General features: G+C 40.8%; 2 protein-coding genes across 2 annotated transcripts in view; one reads left to right on the top strand and one right to left on the bottom strand.

The window, feature by feature from the left end:
• Positions 1–20308, top strand: part of commd10 (COMM domain containing 10) — a 119057-nt gene that overhangs the window by 84093 nt on the left and 14656 nt on the right. The window lies entirely within an intron of this gene.
• Positions 17104–20308, bottom strand: part of sema6a (sema domain, transmembrane domain (TM), and cytoplasmic domain, (semaphorin) 6A) — a 100082-nt gene continuing 96877 nt past the window's right edge. Inside the window, exon 19 of the mRNA XM_083912746.1 lies at positions 17104–18852. Within this exon, the coding sequence (XP_083768872.1) occupies positions 17693–18852 (1160 nt within the window). The 3' untranslated portion in view covers positions 17104–17692. The remainder of the gene's footprint in view (positions 18853–20308) is intronic.

Consider the following 20308-nt stretch of genomic DNA (forward strand, 5'->3'; position numbering starts at 1 on the left):
CCAGATGGCCCGGTCCTTACTTTCTCCTCGTCACACATCATGTGATTATGGCTCCAGGTAATCCATGCAATTACCAACACATAGATGTGTGGTCTGAATTAAATATAAAGACACAGCACTGTGGCAACAACAGTAGGGCGTGTTCGCCCCACCAAGGACCATGCAACGTCAGCATGGGCAGGGATAAAGGTGAACCTGCAAATGTGTAAATAGTGACTGTTTTTTTTTTGTAGAACAAGCCTCATTTTGTGTTAAAATCTCAAAATTGAATGCATTTGAACTGCTGTCACAATCCAGATATTCACAGATGCATACAAATTACAATGGTTAGATGTATTTTAGCGTGAGAATCAAGCTTGCCATCTATATTTTCCTGCGAAACAGAAAATGATATCAACTTAGAAGTATCAAAAGCAATTAAATCAGTTTAACATTGGACGTTTACGACAGTTCATGTGCAATTCAAGTTATTTAGTTTAACCCTTTCTTCCTTTCCTTTTAAAGATGTTCAGCGTTAAGGGGCCTTCACATGATCAGCTAAATCAACGTTATTATTAAAACAACCATTAGTTCGTAAACTGCCTATTCACATTAATAAATCTTTAAAAATGGCTAAACTTGTGCTGGAAAATATGATGCTGGCCTCTTAAGAGGAGCCGAACTATCAAGCAGCATGGAATTTTTGGGGTTTATTTCATATCAGTGTTTGTGAATACACCACTGCCCCACTATTTGATCAGCCTGTCAAAAAAAGTCTCTCCAGATGGCCGGTCCTCCTCTGGCTCAGTGTTTGGCTTCTCTCTCTGCAGAGGGCTGTGATGGCACTCGTGAAGCTGCAGCAATTAGCCAGCTTCTCCACAAAGCCTCAGCTGGGAAAGGTAAAATCATCGGATGGTCATTATGACAAGCAATCAATTTGTTCATACTAGAGGCATCTTGTTCAACCATCTCTCTGTTTTATGGAATCCGAATATGAGCTCTGATTGAATATTAGCCAATTTCACTTGAGATTGCTTGATTTTTAGTGGCTCCTGGACAGGTAAACTCTAGAAAAGGAACTTACCCATAACCCACTTAAATATATGCAGCCGTAAGAAGCTGGTTGCTTCAAAGTAGGACATGTTCATTTACTTTTCCACAGCTTTTTTATGCTTTGTTAGACAACATATGGTGGATAATAAGAGTACACACGTGAAACAGGGAAAGAAATGAATCATTAACTACATTTGAACCCCTGACCTTTAATGTTCCTGGTGCATACATCACCTTTCCAGCAGGCCACCTCAGTGGTGTGTTCCTTCAACTAAAATTTGCATTCATTCAGTTCCTTTCTAACTTAATAAAGGGAGTTAGTTTTGACACATGCATTTCGTTTTGTATTTAGCGATGTGCAGTTATAGCACAGGCATGTGCTGTGTCATGAGGATGTATGCAGGGACACTGTGTGTTTGTGTGTGTGTGTATGTGAGGCGACCTTGACCAACCACCACGCTGTAAGTCACAGCTGTGAGCTGATGGATTGTACACAGTACAAAGCTTCTCATCCCAGCTGATATGAGAGCAGAGGACACTGAACCAGCTCAGACACAGTGTCACCACACACACACACACACACACACACACACGCACACACACACACACACACACACACACACACACACACGCACACGCACACGCACACGCACACGCATGCACGCACGCACGCACGCACGCACGCACGCACGCACGCACGCAAGTTATTTATTGAATGTGTATTTGTACAGGGGCAAAATACACAAAGGGGTTAAAATACAAAAGACTTAAAAAATAAAATTGGTCATGACAAGACAAATACAATGCTACAAAAGAATTTCCATAAACCTGCAGTTGTAAATGCAATGCAAATGAGCACTCAGCTGTTACACTGTTGCTGCTGAGGGTTTTAAAGTATAACAAAAAGCTTGAAACCAGTAATACATCTATCATTTTGAGGACTAACTCCACTTTTTTTTACTTCTATCCCTTCTTTAGCCCATTTTAAATGGGCTGATAATTGTTCTTTTGTCCTATTTAGTCCCCATCTAATCATTTCATCTGAAGCACTTAGAGCTACATCTTTTTAAGAAAGTCATGACAAAAAATACTGTCATTATTAATGTTTATCACATAATGGAAAGCTCAGTAATTTGTTGTTAAATTGGTCTCTTTATAACCTCTCTGTACCCTCTCTACACCTGCTATCAACTGCTTATCCAGCTCGTTCTCATATTTCTTAGTGCTGCAGGACTTCTGCAGGACTTTCTAAAAACTATTCCTCTGGGGAGCGGAGAGGCTGCATTCAGTGATCACATCCGTGGCTCAGATATCCCTTTTTTACAAATCAGAACGGCATTTTAGGAAGACAGCCACCACTACACACAGCTATGCCCACACGCACACACACACACACACACACGCACACACACGCACACACACACACTCCGAATGCACTGCTGATACAACAGAGAGGCTGTAGTGTGCGAAGATATGGGAGGTGGCAAATCTGGCAAAGGGAAGAACTTACATTTGCCTGTGCTTCAGGAAAACTTTTGACTGACACTGACTAAAACTGCCCCATATGCACGTATAAAAAGGATATAAAATATGAGTGTGTCAAGCTTTAAGGCATCCATTATTTGGAATATGGAGACAATAATCCTGTTTTCTAACACGTCTTTTTTTTCATATGCACAATAAATCTGAGCAATGAAATTCTGTTTTTATGTCCACATACTTGGTGGTAATGGTCTTGGTAATCAACATCACATGAAAATATTGTTTTTTTAAACTATTCCTCTATCTACCTACAATATATCTGTGCATTAGCTATTATAATATCACATCTATCTACTTGAGTTCACCCATCACTTGCAGATGCCAACCTTGAGATTATTAGAGCAAAAAAACATCCTGTGACCTCTCCACTCCTTTCCGTACATTAAAGTAAGTGCAGTCTTGTGGGCGTGTTTCAGCACAACCACGGCCCTCAGTCCGAGGCTGACTCTGCTCCACTTTCAGAGCCAAAGATGTTACACAAGCATCCGTTCTTCCCACATACTGTCATTTTTTTCCTCGCTCCTGTTGCTGTTTTAATACACAAACTAAGGGAAATGCTTGTCTCTTCCACTACCTCTAATCCCATAAAATGTGTGCTGCTGAGGACACATATGCACTAATATGAACTAAAAAGAATTCAACCTTCTTCACCCATTCTTCCACAGAACCACGGATAACAGGTACTAATGTAATGATGTTTTACCTTGTACCCCATCTGAAATTGTATCGCTGGCTTTATTACAAGCAAACCAGATGATATGCAGTCTGTTTAAATTCCACCTCCACCTGCCTTTGCTGCAGAGATTCAGATACACTTTCTTCAGCACCTATCTGTCTCGGTATCAAGTCTGTCCTTTTCAAATTGGGTCTCAGATAGAGAAGTGACAGAGAGAAATTATTTTCACATCAAGCCTTTCACATTTTCCATTTGACACAGACTAACATGAATGTCTGAATCAGGTAAACTAATTGTAAAGAGGCCAGACATTTTTCTCTTTGAGCTTGTAAGCTGTCTGAAATTATATAAAGACTGTTGGACGCTCAATTTAAGTTAAAGATTTACTCTGAATCAGGTGATCTGACCCACTCAGCTAGGTCAGAGGTGACTGGATCATGGTAAAACATCCCCCTGTGATTTCAGTTGCATATTCTTGTTTTCAGGATATGGCTGCTGAAAGAGAAGCACCATCAGCAGCCATCAGCTGCCATCAGCCGCCATCAGCCGCCATCAGCCGCCACATCTTCGCAGTTAAGGTCCTGGTTGAATGGCCAGCATGTTTGATGGACAGATAATGGCTATCTTGAATGGGGAGTTGACATGTTTTCATTTTCAAATACGGGTATATTTTCATCTCCACAACTCACATTCATTTCAGTATAGATGCCTTTGACTTTGTTACACTTCTTAAATCAAGTGTTCATGCCACAACAAAAACCTGAAAGAAACAATAGTTTTGGCGGTCTGTTCTTCCACCACTTTGGTCCAAAATTATCTCTACGATATCTGATTGTATCTAGTAGTGATCGAGAGGACAAACCCTTTAATTCCACTGAAGGTTATTGTCATTTGTGGTTTCTAGCGAAATCTTTCTATAAGAGGAAATCCTATGAAACTCGATTCAGGGTTTTCGACAAGATGAATTGTAATAACTTTGGTCATCATTTAAATTTCAGTCTAGTGCAATTATAAGGTAAAATTTTTAGTTGATCCAATACTTTGGTTTTTGATCAATGACCTCCAAATATACCATCAACCTCAGCTGTAATTTGTGTTGATTTGCCATTTCCTTTGCATAAAAACACGCTACACTAAAAGCTTAACTTCAACATCATCAACATGTTAGCTCAAAGTAGCACTTTGCCAAAGTGCTGCCACATAGCAGCTAGCGTGGCTATCTACTCTTTCCTCCTACTGACATGTTTAAGTCTCAAACCAGGTTAGTATGCAGTACCTTTGTTAGGATGGTTTATTTGGACATTTAAGGGGGGCTGTCCTTATGGTCTTGAGTGAAGATAATGAATATTTTGCATAAACCACTTTGTCACCTGCATGTTATGACGTAACACAACCCCCTTTTTCATCCTTTACTTCCTTCCATTTCATCCATTCATTAAGTCTCCTTTACTGAATGACCAGCACCTAGGGAGAGGAGTAAAAAAGTAAACATTCATGAATCTCCATGAATCTCTATTGTTGATGACATGCTCATTAATCTATATAAAGGCTTTCAAAAAAAAACTCTTTAAGACAAAAGCGAGGGCAACAGCAGGATAAGAGCTGTACAATATATATATATACAATGAAAGATTATATAAACAAAGAGAAAGTATCCCAAACATGAAAAAACAGCTCTTGAGTGAAGCAAGATCTTATAGTACATTTTCAGAAAGAAGATGACAAAGTCTATTCCCTCATTCAGAGTAGATGGATGACACCCTACAAGCAAATTAACATCTAAGTGGCAGCTTTCACACATGCATGATTTCACGCCGGAGTCCTGTCCCCTGTCAGACCGAAGCCTGAGAAGGTAGGAGGGAGGTGAGACTTTTAACACATTGCTCCTTCGACCTCCTCCTCCTCTCACGTTTTTAATGACTGCAGGGACGCTGAAACAAGTTCTCGGTCAAGGGCCGTAGAGCAAGTTCTGCTAATAAAGATGTCTTTATGGCTGATGCCACCCATGAATTCATTGATTAAATTTAAAGCTGCAGATACATCTGTATGCTTGAAATAATTCTAACAGAAATGTCTGTTGCTTTGAAATGAGCAGTCCTATTTGTTTTGTTTATAATGGCAGTTTGAAATAAGATTCAGAAAAAAAAAAATCTTGCTATGAAATAAAAACAGACGTTGAAATAATGGTGGTGATTTGGAATAAGAGGGACCTGGAGCAAACTCTTATTTTGAAAGGAAACTGGATGGAAAAAAGCTAAGTTTTGAATATTTATTGGATTATAATGTTTTTTTAACTTGTTTAAAATTAACATTTTACCTAAACTCAATAATTTATTCTAAATACTGTCGGCCACTCTTAAGCTTCGAGTGTGCTCAACACCACTAACCTGACTCTCGCCCGATGAATTTCGTTCCGCCTTGCTTCCGCCTAGCTCCACTCATCCATCTGGGATCGCTCCATAGGAGAGGGATTTCGGGACCACTGAAAAATGGTTTAGCCAATCAGGCCCGCCCTGTGGGATTTTTTATAAATGTGACGTAGCGGAGAAGTGACTTTTTTGATTCAGACAACAATGGCGGCTTACATCGAGGCGGCTATTTCATTTATGTTGTCCAATCTAGCAAATATTTTTTCTTTAAAAGAACATAAGAGAACGGCTCTGAAGGCTTTTGTTTGTAGAAACAAAGTTTTCACCCTTCTCCCGACTGGGTTTGATAAAAGCTTGATCTACCAAATGGCTCCGCTGGTAGTTGTAGTGTCACAGGTTGGTTTTGGTGAGTGGTTAAAGAAGCACATCAATAAAGATGACAGACAAGTGGTTTATCCAATCATATGCAAGGATTTTTGATAAGGCCCAGCCTTCTGAAACACCTCACCTATGGAGCGATCCCAGATGGATGAGTGGAGCTCGGTGGAAGCAAGGCGGAATTAAATTTCTCTGGTGAGAGTCAGGTTACAAAACCACCTCTTCTTAAGGCAAAAAGGTTTTGAAAGTCCTGTTTCGACTAAGATACAGAAAATGTTGACGTTAGAGAGGGTGGTGGGATTCAAATTCTGTTCGATCACCTGGAGCAAATTGAACACGAACCACAATTTAACTTTGTATGAGATCTGTTTTTTTAAAAGTCCCTTCTTCAAGCATTGGAAACTAGCAGTAGCTATAAATACAGTGATACCTTGCATTGGGCAAATTTTTTTTACAATTTTCTATGTAAATGTATCTGTCCCTATCAAATAAACTCAAAATGAAATGAAATAAAAAGTGACTCTGGGGACCTCCACCAACACCATGTGGTGTCATCATGTGAGCTGCACTCCCACAAATTCTAACTTTTTGGTCCTCCGAAAATAATCACCACATTTTCCTCCTACTTGCTGCACCTATGCTGCTGGAGGAAGGCTACATCACATTAAAGCTTTTTGCGATTACAACTCACACTATTTGTTCCCCACATTATATACACCCATATGGTGTTCTGATCGGGCCAATCATAGCTCTGAACTAGGACTATGAAAATAGCAGGCATGTTTACAGGATATGTTGAAATGCCATGAAATGAAGGTAATTGGATGTAGTTGTGTTGGTGTGCTCTGCACCCCTTAAAGAGGCTGACAGCATTGAGAAACCAGGTCACAGACTATTATGGTGTTTATAAAGTTGATTGGCATCTTCTCTCAACTTTTGGAGGGAGTTTTCTCCTGGCCACTGAAACCAAGTTTCTCCACATAAACACAGTTACACAGGATTATCCTTGCACTCCTGGCAATATCAGCTATTTAGAGCCTTATGCTCTGTGTGTGTGTGTGTGTGTGTGTGTGTGTGTGTGTGTGTGTGTGTGTGTGTGTGTGTGTGTGTGTGTGTGTGTGTGTGTGTGTGTGTGTGTGTGTGTGTGTGTGTGTGTGTCTGTCTGTCTGTCTGTCTGTGTCTGCGTGTGTCTGCATGTGTCTGTGTGTGTGTGCATGAATGCATGCATGTGAATTTGACTTTTCTCTCTTGGTGGTGTGTCTTTTTTGGATTTATCTTTCCTTCTCTTATGGTCATTTTTTAATATGTGTGTGTGTGTGTGTGTGTGTGTGTGTGTGTGTGTGTGTGTGTGTGTGTGTGTGTGTGTGTGTGTGTGTGTGTGTGTGTGTGTGTGTACTCTTGGATGTGCATATGACCAGCAAAAAGGAGCAAACTTCCATCCCAGGTCCCGGAGCTCCCCTCCACCCATGGGCTTTGTTTTGATCCCCTCGCCAGTCATTCTCCTCAGCTACCTCTTAAGCCCCGTGCATACTGCACTATACGTGTGCTTGCAGGGCCACAGGGTTGCATGCACAGTGCCCCCTTAAGCCTTTTGTGCTCCAAATTTACACCGCTTGCCCTTATTCCCCTTGCCAATTTCTCTCCTGCTCGTTGGTCTATGTATGCAGTGCAGGGCTTATAACAGCAGAACAAGGCTTGGCTCTTTTTCCTGCTCACTCTGCCATCAGAAGTCCCAGAGGTGTACTCCTCTTGCTGCTTCTTCACAGCCCAAGGCTTTTTTTCAAAGTATGAGAGCTACAGTAGTTGCTCTCGCCCTCCTTCCTATGAATCCTCAGCAGAGATTCTTCTGCTGGATTCTTCTCGGGTTCTGAGAGGTTTGAGCTGAATGTTGCATGCTTTAGTGTGCTGCAAATCATACAAGAATAGGTTGTTATCAGTGTGCTATGCATCCCTCCATGTCATAACCACTCCAGAAAATTTTAATGGATTCCTAAAGTTCATGGAACAAATGCAGATATGTCCCTAACAGAATAATAGACGTGGCATACATTTTGAATTTTGTATGAATGTAGGCTTTATATTTCTCATAAAGATGCATGAAGGTACATTTAGATAACCTTACACACATAATGATTGACTACATTGTACTGTAGTTTGTTTAATCTGCTCAGTTTTACTCAGTATATCCGGATAATGTCATGATTAAAGTCTTTCTCTCCATTTTAATCTCTTTGAATTTACATTTGTCTTTGCACCCTGTGGCTTCATGACTTAATAGTGCAGCAGCATGGAGGCCTATTTCATTGTTTACACCTTTACAGGTCTCTCCACTTCACAACAAGGCCACTTAAATGCCTTAAAGGTACATTTGGTGTAGACTAAGTGCTTGGGATGTGTTAATGTGCTTCCTACAAGGATAAAATGTCTCCAGTGTGCTTTTATGTATTCCACAATAATGTGTTCTCTCCTCTGAATTCTGGCCAACGCCCAAAATACTGCAAGACCTAATCAGCTTAATATGAAGTGGAGCAGATATGCACAAGTGCACAAGACATAAGGTTCAGTATGAATGATTGTTGCTGGCTGTCAACCCACAAAGATCCTCAGCTGAGATTACAGCTGTGATGCTTTATGACCACTAACTTTAAAAAGAAATCATATTTAGTATTTAATAGCAAGATACAACAAAGGTTTGGCTTTGTATACCATTATAATACTTAATAAAAGTGCAGATCATAAACCGTATAAAAAAGCCTCTCCATCAGGGTCCACTCTCTAAACTTAATGCTGGCTGCTAGATAAACGGGAATGGGAGTCAGTGTTGAGATCATTTTCCGGGACCAGGAGGGAACAGGAGTCTTTTTTTTTTTGTAACAGGGACAGGAACTTTTAGAGGGCAGAGACTGACGCGGCACTCTGTGTCTCTAGCCGAGATTGTACCGACTGCGGGAGTCGAGTTTAGGCACTCACTCCTGTCAGTCTAAACATACAGACCAGAATGTTTTTTTGTACCAGAACTTAAATAGGTTTAATTATGCTGTGAAAACGGCCTGTTTAACATGAAGGTTAATGTGAAACTGCTCTATTGTGCAAATTACTCCTAGTGGCCACTCGGAGAACTGCAATATTGGGCACTTCCGTATTGGATCAACCAGTAAGTGGCTGTGTTGGTCGCTTGGTGCAGATCCAATACATTTATTCATTATTATAACTATTAATATATTGTAGTTCCTTTTGAAGAGCACTCTGTTGGGGCAGGTTTAGAGCAACAATATGTGTCTCCCCTGAAAGATTGTTTCTCCCTAGAGTCAAGGTTAAGAGGCATTCATATAAAACTACAACAGTCACAAACAGCCGATAAACCACACATACATATAGACAGACACACTGTCAGAGTTATAGTCAGGATTTATATCGAAATACTGAGGTCACAAGTCCAAGTTCCCCAGTTTACCGTTAACAAAGCCCAGACCCCCTTAGTTACTGATGTTATACCTGTCAAGCTTTCTATTCTAGCACTGCACATATGCAGTTTACATCAATAACAGGGACATTCTTACCACTACAACGTCTTGGTATTTATTTGCAACAGTGAGTCCCTTCCTTCCTTGCCTTTGTCTTCCTTCAGACAGAGGAAGACAAAAGCAGGATTCTCGTTTACAGTCCGGAACAGTCGATTTTCTTGGCTGAAACACAACTGTCGGTGGGAGATTTATTTTTTAGTAGTTGGTTGAAAATGCCACCTCCGGTTTAAGAAGAGGCATTGTTGTTGATACAGTGAAGAGCTTATTAGAAAAATGTAAAAAAAGAACTTTTGTTTTGACGTGTCCCTGTTAAGGTGCTTAGCTTACCTATATGTTTCCATTTTCAAACGTTTCCACACAGGTGCTGAAATCGAAATACTGAATTAAAGTGGCCTGCTATTGCCTCCACATGGCTCTCACGGACCATTACCCGACTTGTCAAATACCAATGTTTGTCACCGAACTCAGTGGGCTACACCGACGCACACTCACATGCACTAACATGCACGCATGGCCTGACTGGCCATCAAAATAAACAACTCAGACTACAACACACTGAGGGAGAGTGACTTTATTCTCTGCTCAGGACTCCATTACTCCACTTTATCGATAGATCGCAAATATCTGCTAATATAGTTAGTTAAAGTGCTCCTTAAGCGGTGGAAGAAATCTGACGATAGTAAGCTAGTTATGTAAGATTAGATTATTCATTATTATATCTAGATTTTTAGATAGCTTTTCAGGTTTAATTATTCAATTAACAGTTGAATTGTATTTTCTGTTACAAAATAGAATAAAATCAAATATTTTACAAGGTCATTTAACAATTTCTTCAAATTCTGTTTTTTACCTAAACGAAGGTCAACATATGGCCATCCCCCACGCTGCCTGGACTTTACTGAAGGAGAAATATTGACAATTGGCAATTATCTTGTAAAATATTTACCATAAATTTTAATTGTAGAATGTAAACTCCTGCCAGGTTCCACAAACCCCAAACTCCCGTAAAAATAACAGAGGACATGTCTTGTGTCCTCAGTGGTAGCTACAATCCCGCCCACTGTACAGGCTAAACAACACACACACACGAATACACAAACTCCACTATGAAGCTTGCATGTACTTATACGATGACATATTAACGACAAACCGACCAACACGGGGAATGGCCATTAAGGGGCCGATTGACCTCCATTAATGACTCATAGAAAGCCACATTAATTCACAGGGGACCCATTACTCAGGAGTGTGTTAATGTGTGTGTACTCATGTGTGTGTGTGTTTGTGTCTCCCTGTATTTTGACTTTACTGGACTCTATGCAGGCTTCTCTTGACAAAAAAAGCCTTCCATTTGTTTTCGATCCTTTTGTGTCTGTGTTGTTGCAGCTGCTGTAAACATTGTTTGGCAGAAAAATGCATTAAAAAAACAGGATGTGTGCCATTAAGGGCAGCTTCAGTATCAGTATCAGTGTGGGGATAATGATTGCTGGATGGGACCACGAGGATTAGCACATGGCTAAGCTTGTTGTGACCACAGATTGCAGGGCACTCGAAATGAGCACTGTCAGGCCACAACCAGGGTGGATTAGAGTTGTGTTGGACTGGTGGGGGCTGCATGGTTTACTTAAAGGCTGACTGGAGGGTTTAATGCCTGGCTGACTGGTTAGCTGGGCTGCTCACTGGGTGGCTGTCGGCATTGTTGAAAGTATGGCAGGCTGCCCTGTGTAGCTGTCGCTGGCAAGGAAAAGAGCCATCGAGCTCTTGGATTGACGGGTCATAATGTCGGGTCATGAGACGCAGTGACTGTTACTGATTTGCACGGGAAATAATTGCAGCATGCGATGTTTCTACAGCAACTGCTAATCTAGCAATCCATACTTATTTCTAGATCAGATGCATTAAGTGTGTATTGTGTGTATGAAGCCACAAAACCACAGCAACACTACAGCTGTCTCTTTTTGATTCTATACCAGAAACGTATGCAAGGACAGTAAACATTATGCAATCTTTTATCAACAGGTTTCTCTTTGGCACTCTAGTGCAGCTTTGATGTTTTTACACTGTATGATCCTCTCACATATAGACTACTGCTTCACAAGCTGGTCACTGGCATGTACGACAGCACTTAAACCAATAGACAGTCTCTATAAAAGAGCCCTAAAAACTCCTTCTCCTACCACATCTGCAAGACTCTTAAAAAACACAATTTTTTAAGTTTCCATAATTTCAAAACATTTAGATTTGCGTGTTGTGTATATAAAAGTCTCCATGGTCTCGCTCCACCACCACTGTCTGAATTCATAAAGAAAAGGACTCTGGAAGGTATGAGCACCAGGGCTTGTGTTAGAGGAGACTGTGAGATCCCCCACAGGCGCACTGCATTTGGGAAGAATGTGTTGTCTGTTGTAGGGGGGGGGGGGGGGGGGGATCTGGAGTAGTCTTCCCTCCACGATAAGGGAATGCCCCACATATTCCTCTTTTAAAGCTCAACTCAAAAAGTGGCTTAAATCAAATCAAAAGTGCGACCACTGACTCGTCTGTATCATATTGCACATGACATTTTATTTCATTGTTTTATCCTGTGTGGGTCTGGTGTCTTCCTGAGTATGTAATGTATTGTGCGGTGTGTCATGTCTCTTGTATTGGTATTTTATTTATTTATTTAGTAGTATTTGTATTTTTTCTATTTTCTTTTATCAGGGACTACGGATGCAAATTAGCATCTTTGCTATAATCCGGCACTTTTACAGTGATACGTTGTATCGTTGTTCATTAATGTGCACTGTCCCTAACAAATAAAGTATTGATTGATTGATTGATGTTGTAAACATTTTGGAGGATGTAGTTTGTGCTGTCAAATTGTATCGTGTTTTAAGGGGTGTTTATAACAGTTATTGACAATAATATATATGGGGTGGACAAAATATAAACACCTCTTACATAAGAACACCAAATAAACTAGCTGATTGTACATTTCAATGAAACCCTAAAATCATGCAAATAGAATGCAATCTTCAACTAATAAAAGTAGGAGACATATTGACAGTTTTTATGTACCAGGTTTCTTGTGTTAAGCCCATCTCACAACACATTTGTCCTCTTTCAAATGCACAAATTAACTTATTACAACTTAACTTTAGGTAGACAAAGATTTTAGAAAAATAAAACATTTTTACGCAATTTTACAACACTCACTAACACTATAATATTACATGGATAGCATTTAATTACAAGTGGAAAACATTATCTATTCTCTAACCAAAGTGTGCTGAAACAATGAAACCACTCAATTACATTACCATTGTGGTTTACTTGTACTCCACACAAAAAGACATAGGATTCCCCTATTTTGACCCCTTTGGGGTCACGAAGCCACACTGACTAACACTGTGATAAAATCAGCTTGTACTAGTCAGCACTAGATATGATTGTTCTCTCGTCATGTTGGAAAAGATTCAGTGCTGAATATCTGAATCTTGATCTCTGAGTAGCACAACAACAGACGCCTGAATGGCGACTGCACAATGCGGCATTGTGAATGCAGCGACAGGCCTCATTAGCTGCACCACATTCTGGTTATCTGATCTCCAGGCACAGTCTTACTTGTACCAACGCTTGTAACTTATGACTCACCTCATGGATCAAAGGCACGAGCTGTCAAACTACCTGCCAAAGCTATATTTCCTGACAAAAGGATACCAAGGATGTGCCAACATATGAAACTAAAGACCCTCATTTGATATAGGAGCTGTTCTGCTCAGTGTTAGTCAGAGCTGATGCTGATGCAGGTGGTGAGATTTGTTTCAAAGGTCTGTGTTATACCAGAGACATCAGTGTCAAATAGCTAGACAGATGCTTTGACCTGATATCATGACTTTTTATGAACCAGGTTTCTCCTTTGTATTAAAGTTTATTGTCCCCTTCTGCTAAATTCTACATGTTTTATAGACACAGTTTACATACTATACTATTAGCTTTGCTGTTATTTGTCATAACCTTCTACAGCTCAATTAATATTTGTTCAGTAACTTCAGCACTATATGATCGTGTTCACTTATATATGTCATTACAGCAATTTTTAGATTTGGTGCTAAATGGTGCATTTTTCACCACTCTGTAACTGTAAAAATGGACATAAATAACTACAAAATACCACATTTAAACACCAGGAACTTGAGGAACTACCAGGACCATAGGCAACTCCACACTGTGATTTGTTGTAAGTAATTTAGTAAATGCAAGAATTGCATTTTTCCTCTATTGGATGACGAGCACTTCTATTCTGGAAAGTGCTCAGAAACCCCCTGATTGTAATTGTACCTAGGAAAGCCTCTGAAGATCATTAGTTTCTAGCTTTAAAACATAGCCCACTATCAAGCAATCAACCAACCAATACAGTTGTGTGGCACATTAAATCATATAAAATACAAATCCAGTGAAATGTAATCCTGTTCCTTCAAGTCTCAGGCAGTGCCCTCATTTAAGATCTTATTGGCCTGAGGGTAGAAGCTTCATCAAACTGCTTCATTTAACCGACTGGATCAATAGTATCACGGAGGCCTCTTCCCTCTGCTCATAGTCTTATTTTCACTGACTATATTACATGAAGTTAAAGAAAAATAATTCACATCAGTTTAAAGTACTTTCCTTCACTTAGATGTGCTTTGTATCAGAAGAAGAATCTTATGTTGAAGAAAAGTTTCTCAGATCTCGAGGGGATGGCAGACAAGCAACGAAGAATAGTGAACTTGAGGTCACTGTAGTACAATATTTGCCTTAAAATGGATTCTCAATTGAATTGTGAAACTTGGTTAACAGTGTGATAACCACCTCAGGCAGAAAAATAAGTGAAAAGAGTCAAGGATATATCACAGTCTTCATGACAAGAATTTTATTTCATTTTTTTTTTAATTTTTATTACATTTTGCATTAAATTAAAGAGTTTTTTTCTTTACAACATACATTAAGCTGTGAATCAGAAGATGTTAAGGAAGTGGAGAGAGTAGGGCAAAAAACTTTGTGACGTCACAATATCTTACAAGCTTACAAAGTTCAAAAGGTTGAGAAGTTGAGAAGAGTCAATTTGCATCTAATAGCAGTGTATTATAACAAGGGTGAAAGACAAAAAAGGCACACACCAAAGAACCTCACTGTCCACAGCAGCCTTCACAGTCAAACCCAGTCCAGTCTTACAAATATTCAAACCCTACTGACATCCAATGCTCGATGTCACAGAACCTTAAACCATCTACAGAGGATGTGGACATTTAACCTTTTGACCTTGACAGACTGAAATTTTCTTGTTCACATTCTGTGTGGACGGTAATTCTCTGAGGTGAGACCCGCCACATCGGAACATTACTAGACAAGAAATATTTAGTTGAAGATCAGCATTATTCCAGGCCTGGGAAAGTTGCTGGATCATGCACTTCTCAGGACACTGGAGGGTGTAAAAAGAGCCCAGCAACTAGTCTACAATGAAGTGGTATTTCAGATTAAACACACTCCTTCATATTAAACTCAGGTCGTTTGCACTTTGAAGATCATAACTTTGAGTAATCACTGATCACTGAAGTGTCTCAGCTAAACACAGACCATGTTTCTGAAAGGGCACCCTTCTCCCAGCTACCGCTTTGACCCAATCTGTTGGCCATGACCCTGTCATTTGCAACTGAACCCTGCGAGCGTCTGATTACATGTGTTAGTCAGTTCACAGATCCAACACGTTCCTTCTCACGTTAGCTGTAGATAGAAAGTTGGCTTTCCTCCATTGAGAAACAGAAAATTGCTTGATATCAACTTTTACCTATCTATACATACAACACTAAGGGAGTGCTCCATTGATTTAAGTGTTGGGTGGGGGTTGGGAGGTGATCAATAAAAATCCTCAAGTAAAAAGGAAGTTAAAGCAGAAAAGGGTCAGATTAGTCAAACTCTCAGCCATTCATAAGGCTTTGATAAGGAGAGTTAGTGAAGCACATGGAAACTAAACTTTCTCAAGCTCTGTTTCCTCTTACAAAAAGGGGGTTAAATAGAGTACTTTTTTGTTTATTGTTGTTTTTAAAAAGTCAACTTTTCTTCACAGGAACCAGCCTGTTTATGCAACTGCCTAACAATTGAGTGTTATGATGCACACAAGAAGCCTAGAAGTGTGTTAGTACACTGGGTGCTTATGTGTATCTCGCACTGTGCATTTGCTAGTGTTGCAGTATTATTGCAGTGCAGCAGAAAGATACCCATATGCTGGCCTTCTCAAGTAACGAATGTTAATTGTTCAGCTAATCAGTCAATCAACCATCACTCCAAACCAACGGACAGCAAAAAAAAGTAAAAACAAATACCAGGACTTTTAAATTGTATAAAATATAAAATCAAAAACACAACGTCTTCATCGACACTGCCAGGACAACATAAAGGGTTGCTTTAAGCGCATTAATGGCACAATCAGAAATGAACCACAAATATGAGTGTGTATGTGTGTGTGTGTGTGTGTGTGTGTGTGTGTGTGTGTGTGTGTGTGTGTGTGTGTGTGTGTGTGTGTGTGTGTGTGTGTGTGTGCGTGTGTGTGTGTGTGTGTGTGTGTGTGTGTGTGTGTGTGTGAGAGAGAAAAAAAGGAGAAAGGGAAACCCTCCTTTCCTCCCCTCCTCTGGACTGTGTGTTATGTCTAGGGACCAGAATTACAACAATAACACCTACATTCTTTAATTGCATTTTTATCAAACCAGGGAAATATCATGACGTAAGAAAAATAAAAAAATACTACCAGGAGACAACAGCTATTAAAGAAAACATTGTCACTACTTTAAGGTGTAAGGCACAAATTTACATGTGGAAAAAGAAGCAGGCAATACAGATGTTTTTGTATTTTTCTTTCTAACCTGGTCACCTGCGTGGCACTGCTAGAAGAGACAATACGTTCCTAGATGGAGGCATCGCTCCATTTGCTTGCAGCTTCACTTACAGCTTCTTTTTGTATGAGTGTATGCAGATTGCCGTAATGTTGCTGCAGCTGCTTCTCTTATATTTGCAACATGCAACAGTGAGCTTTGATGGCACCAGTAAGCCAGCGACCAATCAGGACAAATGTTACTGACTCACACAAAACCACAGTGCTGATTGGGGGGGGGGCTCATTGGAGGAGGAAAAGGGCGAGATTCAGTCTTTTTTATGATTGATCTAAAACAATGGAAATTCTGGTCCATGAAGGTAAAAGTCCCTGTCTGGCACAGTTTAAATAAATATATCCTCCTCTTTACAGAGGTCACATATATCTCAAGCTCAGGTCCCACAGTAAGACCTAGTGGACCTTTAGTCATCAAGAAAGTTCTACAGGCTCCAGTTTAATGACTTTAAATACGTTTTTCTCACACTTGATTAATTATTACTAAAAGATCTCTTCTCTGTCCTCCCTCTCTCTCCGAGCCTAGAAAGTCAGTCTTTTTTTTTCAAAAGCACTTAATAAAAATAAATACAACAAGCTATTAGTATTAACAGTCATGTGTTATTCAGTAACCAGTACAGTAGAAGATTCTTCTGGCCCTTGCTTTCCATCAAACCCAGGCTGGACTTGATTGCTGTAACACTGAGAGGCTTTTTCACAGTTTCTGATAGAACTCCAAAAGGCTGTTTGTCTTTCGGTCCGAGCTCAGTCTCTCTGAGTGCTTCCTTGCTCAGATTTCCCAGTCCTCAATGTACTGTACAACGATTATTCTCCAACCCCCCCGTGCTGTTTCCTTGTGTGCTTTTTACCAGGGTGATAAAGTATCAAGTCAAGTCTCGGTGGCCAAAGACACCACAAACAAGAGAGCCACCGTCTTGGATGCTACAGGGTGCAGTTGAATGAAATATTGAGGATGAGCATCATCTTCTTCTGTTTCAGTAGCACATGTTCCCATGTGTGTTCATAGAGGGACTGGGAGCCAGCCAGAGCAGGAGCTCGATGACGGCAACAAATGACGACAACCATTTGTATAATATTTACATATTTATATAAAAAGAAAGTGTTTTCTTAAAAAACTGTGTTGCATTTTTCACTGTACTGTACACCAAAAAACAAACAAAAAACACTAAAAGGAGATGCAAGTTGTACAGTATTCCCTGTTTTTTCTCCCTTCCAGAAAAAAACTTTCACTACTGTCCGTTCACATTGGACTGACTGGATAACTAGATGACTATGTGCAGGAGTCACTGGACTTGACTTTTGTTGAGAGTGAGACTACGGAGGGTTTGGGGGGGACATCAGGCTTGAGATATTTGATGCCCGTTCGAGGCAGTGAACCATAGGAGCTCATTCCAGGCTGCCGTGACAGAGATATGCCCTGTGCTGTCATTTGTATGGAGTCCACCCTCTGAGGTGCAGGGGGCGGTGTCTCCACGCGGTTGAAGCTGTGATGTCTCGCCAAATGGGAGGAGTTAGATGAGTTGGTGTTGTGCTTCTTGAGGACGGAAGACCCAGAAGCGCCGGAAGCTGATCCTTTCCGGAGCCCGTAGACTGACGAGTGGACCTCCAGACGTTTTCCCATCTGTGGGACGGCCGGAGGAATAGTGAGAGATGCCTCTCGTTGGGGCACACGTGGTGGAAGCACCCCATCTGGGTCCACCATGTTGAGGTTGTGACAGGGGCCCTTTACTGTCTTGTACTCCAGGGTGGCCCCCTGGTCACCCACTACACTGTGGCCCATGCTGAGGTCACTATGGTGGGGCTGCTCCACGTACTCGTGCTGGTAGGACTGTTGGTGTTGCTGCAGGTGAGGCTGGAGCTGGTGCTGATGCTGTGGCAAAGGCAGGACCACCACGCTGGGAATATGCCCAGGTGAGGCCCTCAGGGGCAGGTCTGAGATAACAGGGGAGCCCATTGGTGGCATGTCCTTGGTGCAAGCATTGATGAGGTTCTGGTTCCTCTCCCACTCCCGGCTACCCCTGCTGGGCTTGCGACGTGGCTGCATGGGGGTGGATTCAGGCGTTGGCAGAGCAGCGAGGTCCAGGTGATGCTGGTCTGCTTTTATCAGCATCTTCCCATTTGGTGTCAGTCTCCCGTTGTGCATCAAAGGGGTGAGGATCGCCTCAGGGCGGCCGTCTTTGGCCTGTGTCTCAAACAAGCCCGTCAGCTTGGTCACACTGTTCATGGATCCCCGGCGGGAGTGGAGGTGGTGGCTGTCCTTTTCCTTGCGGCCCGTCAGGTCTATGTCTCGTCGTCGGTGGTCACAGACACAGTAGACAATGATGCCAGAGAAGATCGCGCCCATGGCAAAGGCTAGGATGACGGCGATGGCCAACAAGGTCACGGGAACCAGCTGGTCACGACCCTTCTGGTAGCTCTCACGGATCACACCTGCAGAGAAACGTTGAGATGACATTCAGACCAGCAGACCAAAAAGAGATATTTTACTGCTGCTGCTGTGTGTTGTGGGAACTTGTTTCTAAGAAAAATAAAGCTGTTGGGAAATATGCTTATTATTAGACTAGCCAAAAAAAAAGAAGAAAAAACCATATTGAATTACAATAATCAAAAGATATGTTCCGGGTAAAAAGATTATAGGTTTAAATCATTTCATTGAAAACATGCAAATAAAGACGGGTTTATCCCATTATAAGGAACACCTTTTCGAAACGACCACAAATGGTAGCTTGAAGTGGCGACATTCAATATTTCACGAAAATCCAATCTTAGACTGAAAATGTGTTTTGGAGGGGGTGATTATGATTCACATTTTAAATCCTAGATAAAACCTTCTGCTGAATTGAAAAAAGATATGAGTGCAGATAAAGGAGCCTGAAATACCCAAACCCTTTCTTCTCACAGATGCAAATGGCAGACTATTCATAAATCTTGGATCCAATCTCATGAATCAACAAGAATACATTAAAAAGCTGCCTGATTAGATGCTAAATCCAATGAGATGTGTCATCAGTGTCTTATGAAAAGCGCCACTTTGAAAGACTGGCAAAGAAGCGCAGCTATACAGCCAAATAAAAGATAATTCAATAAAAGCAACTATGAAGTATTCCAGTGGAGGGAGAGTGGGAGCAGCAGGTTGTGTGTAATAAAATGGGGTTAACAACAATCTGTGTGTGGACCAAGCACCCCCCCCCCCCACACACACACACACACACACACACACACACACACACACGCACACACACTGATGATAACCTCCAGCCTGTTGATGAATGTAGACATCTAATGCAGCACTCTGTTCCTTGGGTTAAACACACCAGTCCACAGCAGAGAGATTTATAATGCGTTCACACATGACCTGTGGCCAACACACATCAGTTACCACGGACAGAGGATTAGGCAGGTGGGCTCTATCACGTTAAAAGCTCTCACAGTGCACCGCTGGTCTTCATAACATGACTCAGTTACACGTGTGTGCTCATCTCAAAATACACATTATTCACTAATACCACATACATACATGTGGAATATTTTATTTAAATTCTCTGTGCATGCTGTTTGTGTCCTCGGATTTAGTTTAGTTTATTTCAAACATGTACAAAAATAAAAATGACAAACAATAACAAATAAAATGAACACATGAATCAGACTCAATATACAAATTCTCGTACACAACATAAATAAACCACCAAATAAATATTGCAATATTGCATATATATATATATATATATAACACCTCTCAGTAATAGTTGTTTTATAACTACTTTTGAAATCATTTATATATGGACTTTGCTGTACCAGGCAGTGGATTGTTTCTTGCTGACATAACTTGTGCAGTCTAGGTTTTAATACCTACAAAGTTGTTAAATGCAAAAAAATGGATGGTTGA

The sequence above is a fragment of the Echiichthys vipera genome, assembly GCF_963691815.1.
Source record: "Echiichthys vipera genome assembly, chromosome: 4".
Lineage (NCBI taxonomy): Eukaryota > Metazoa > Chordata > Actinopteri > Perciformes > Trachinidae > Echiichthys > Echiichthys vipera.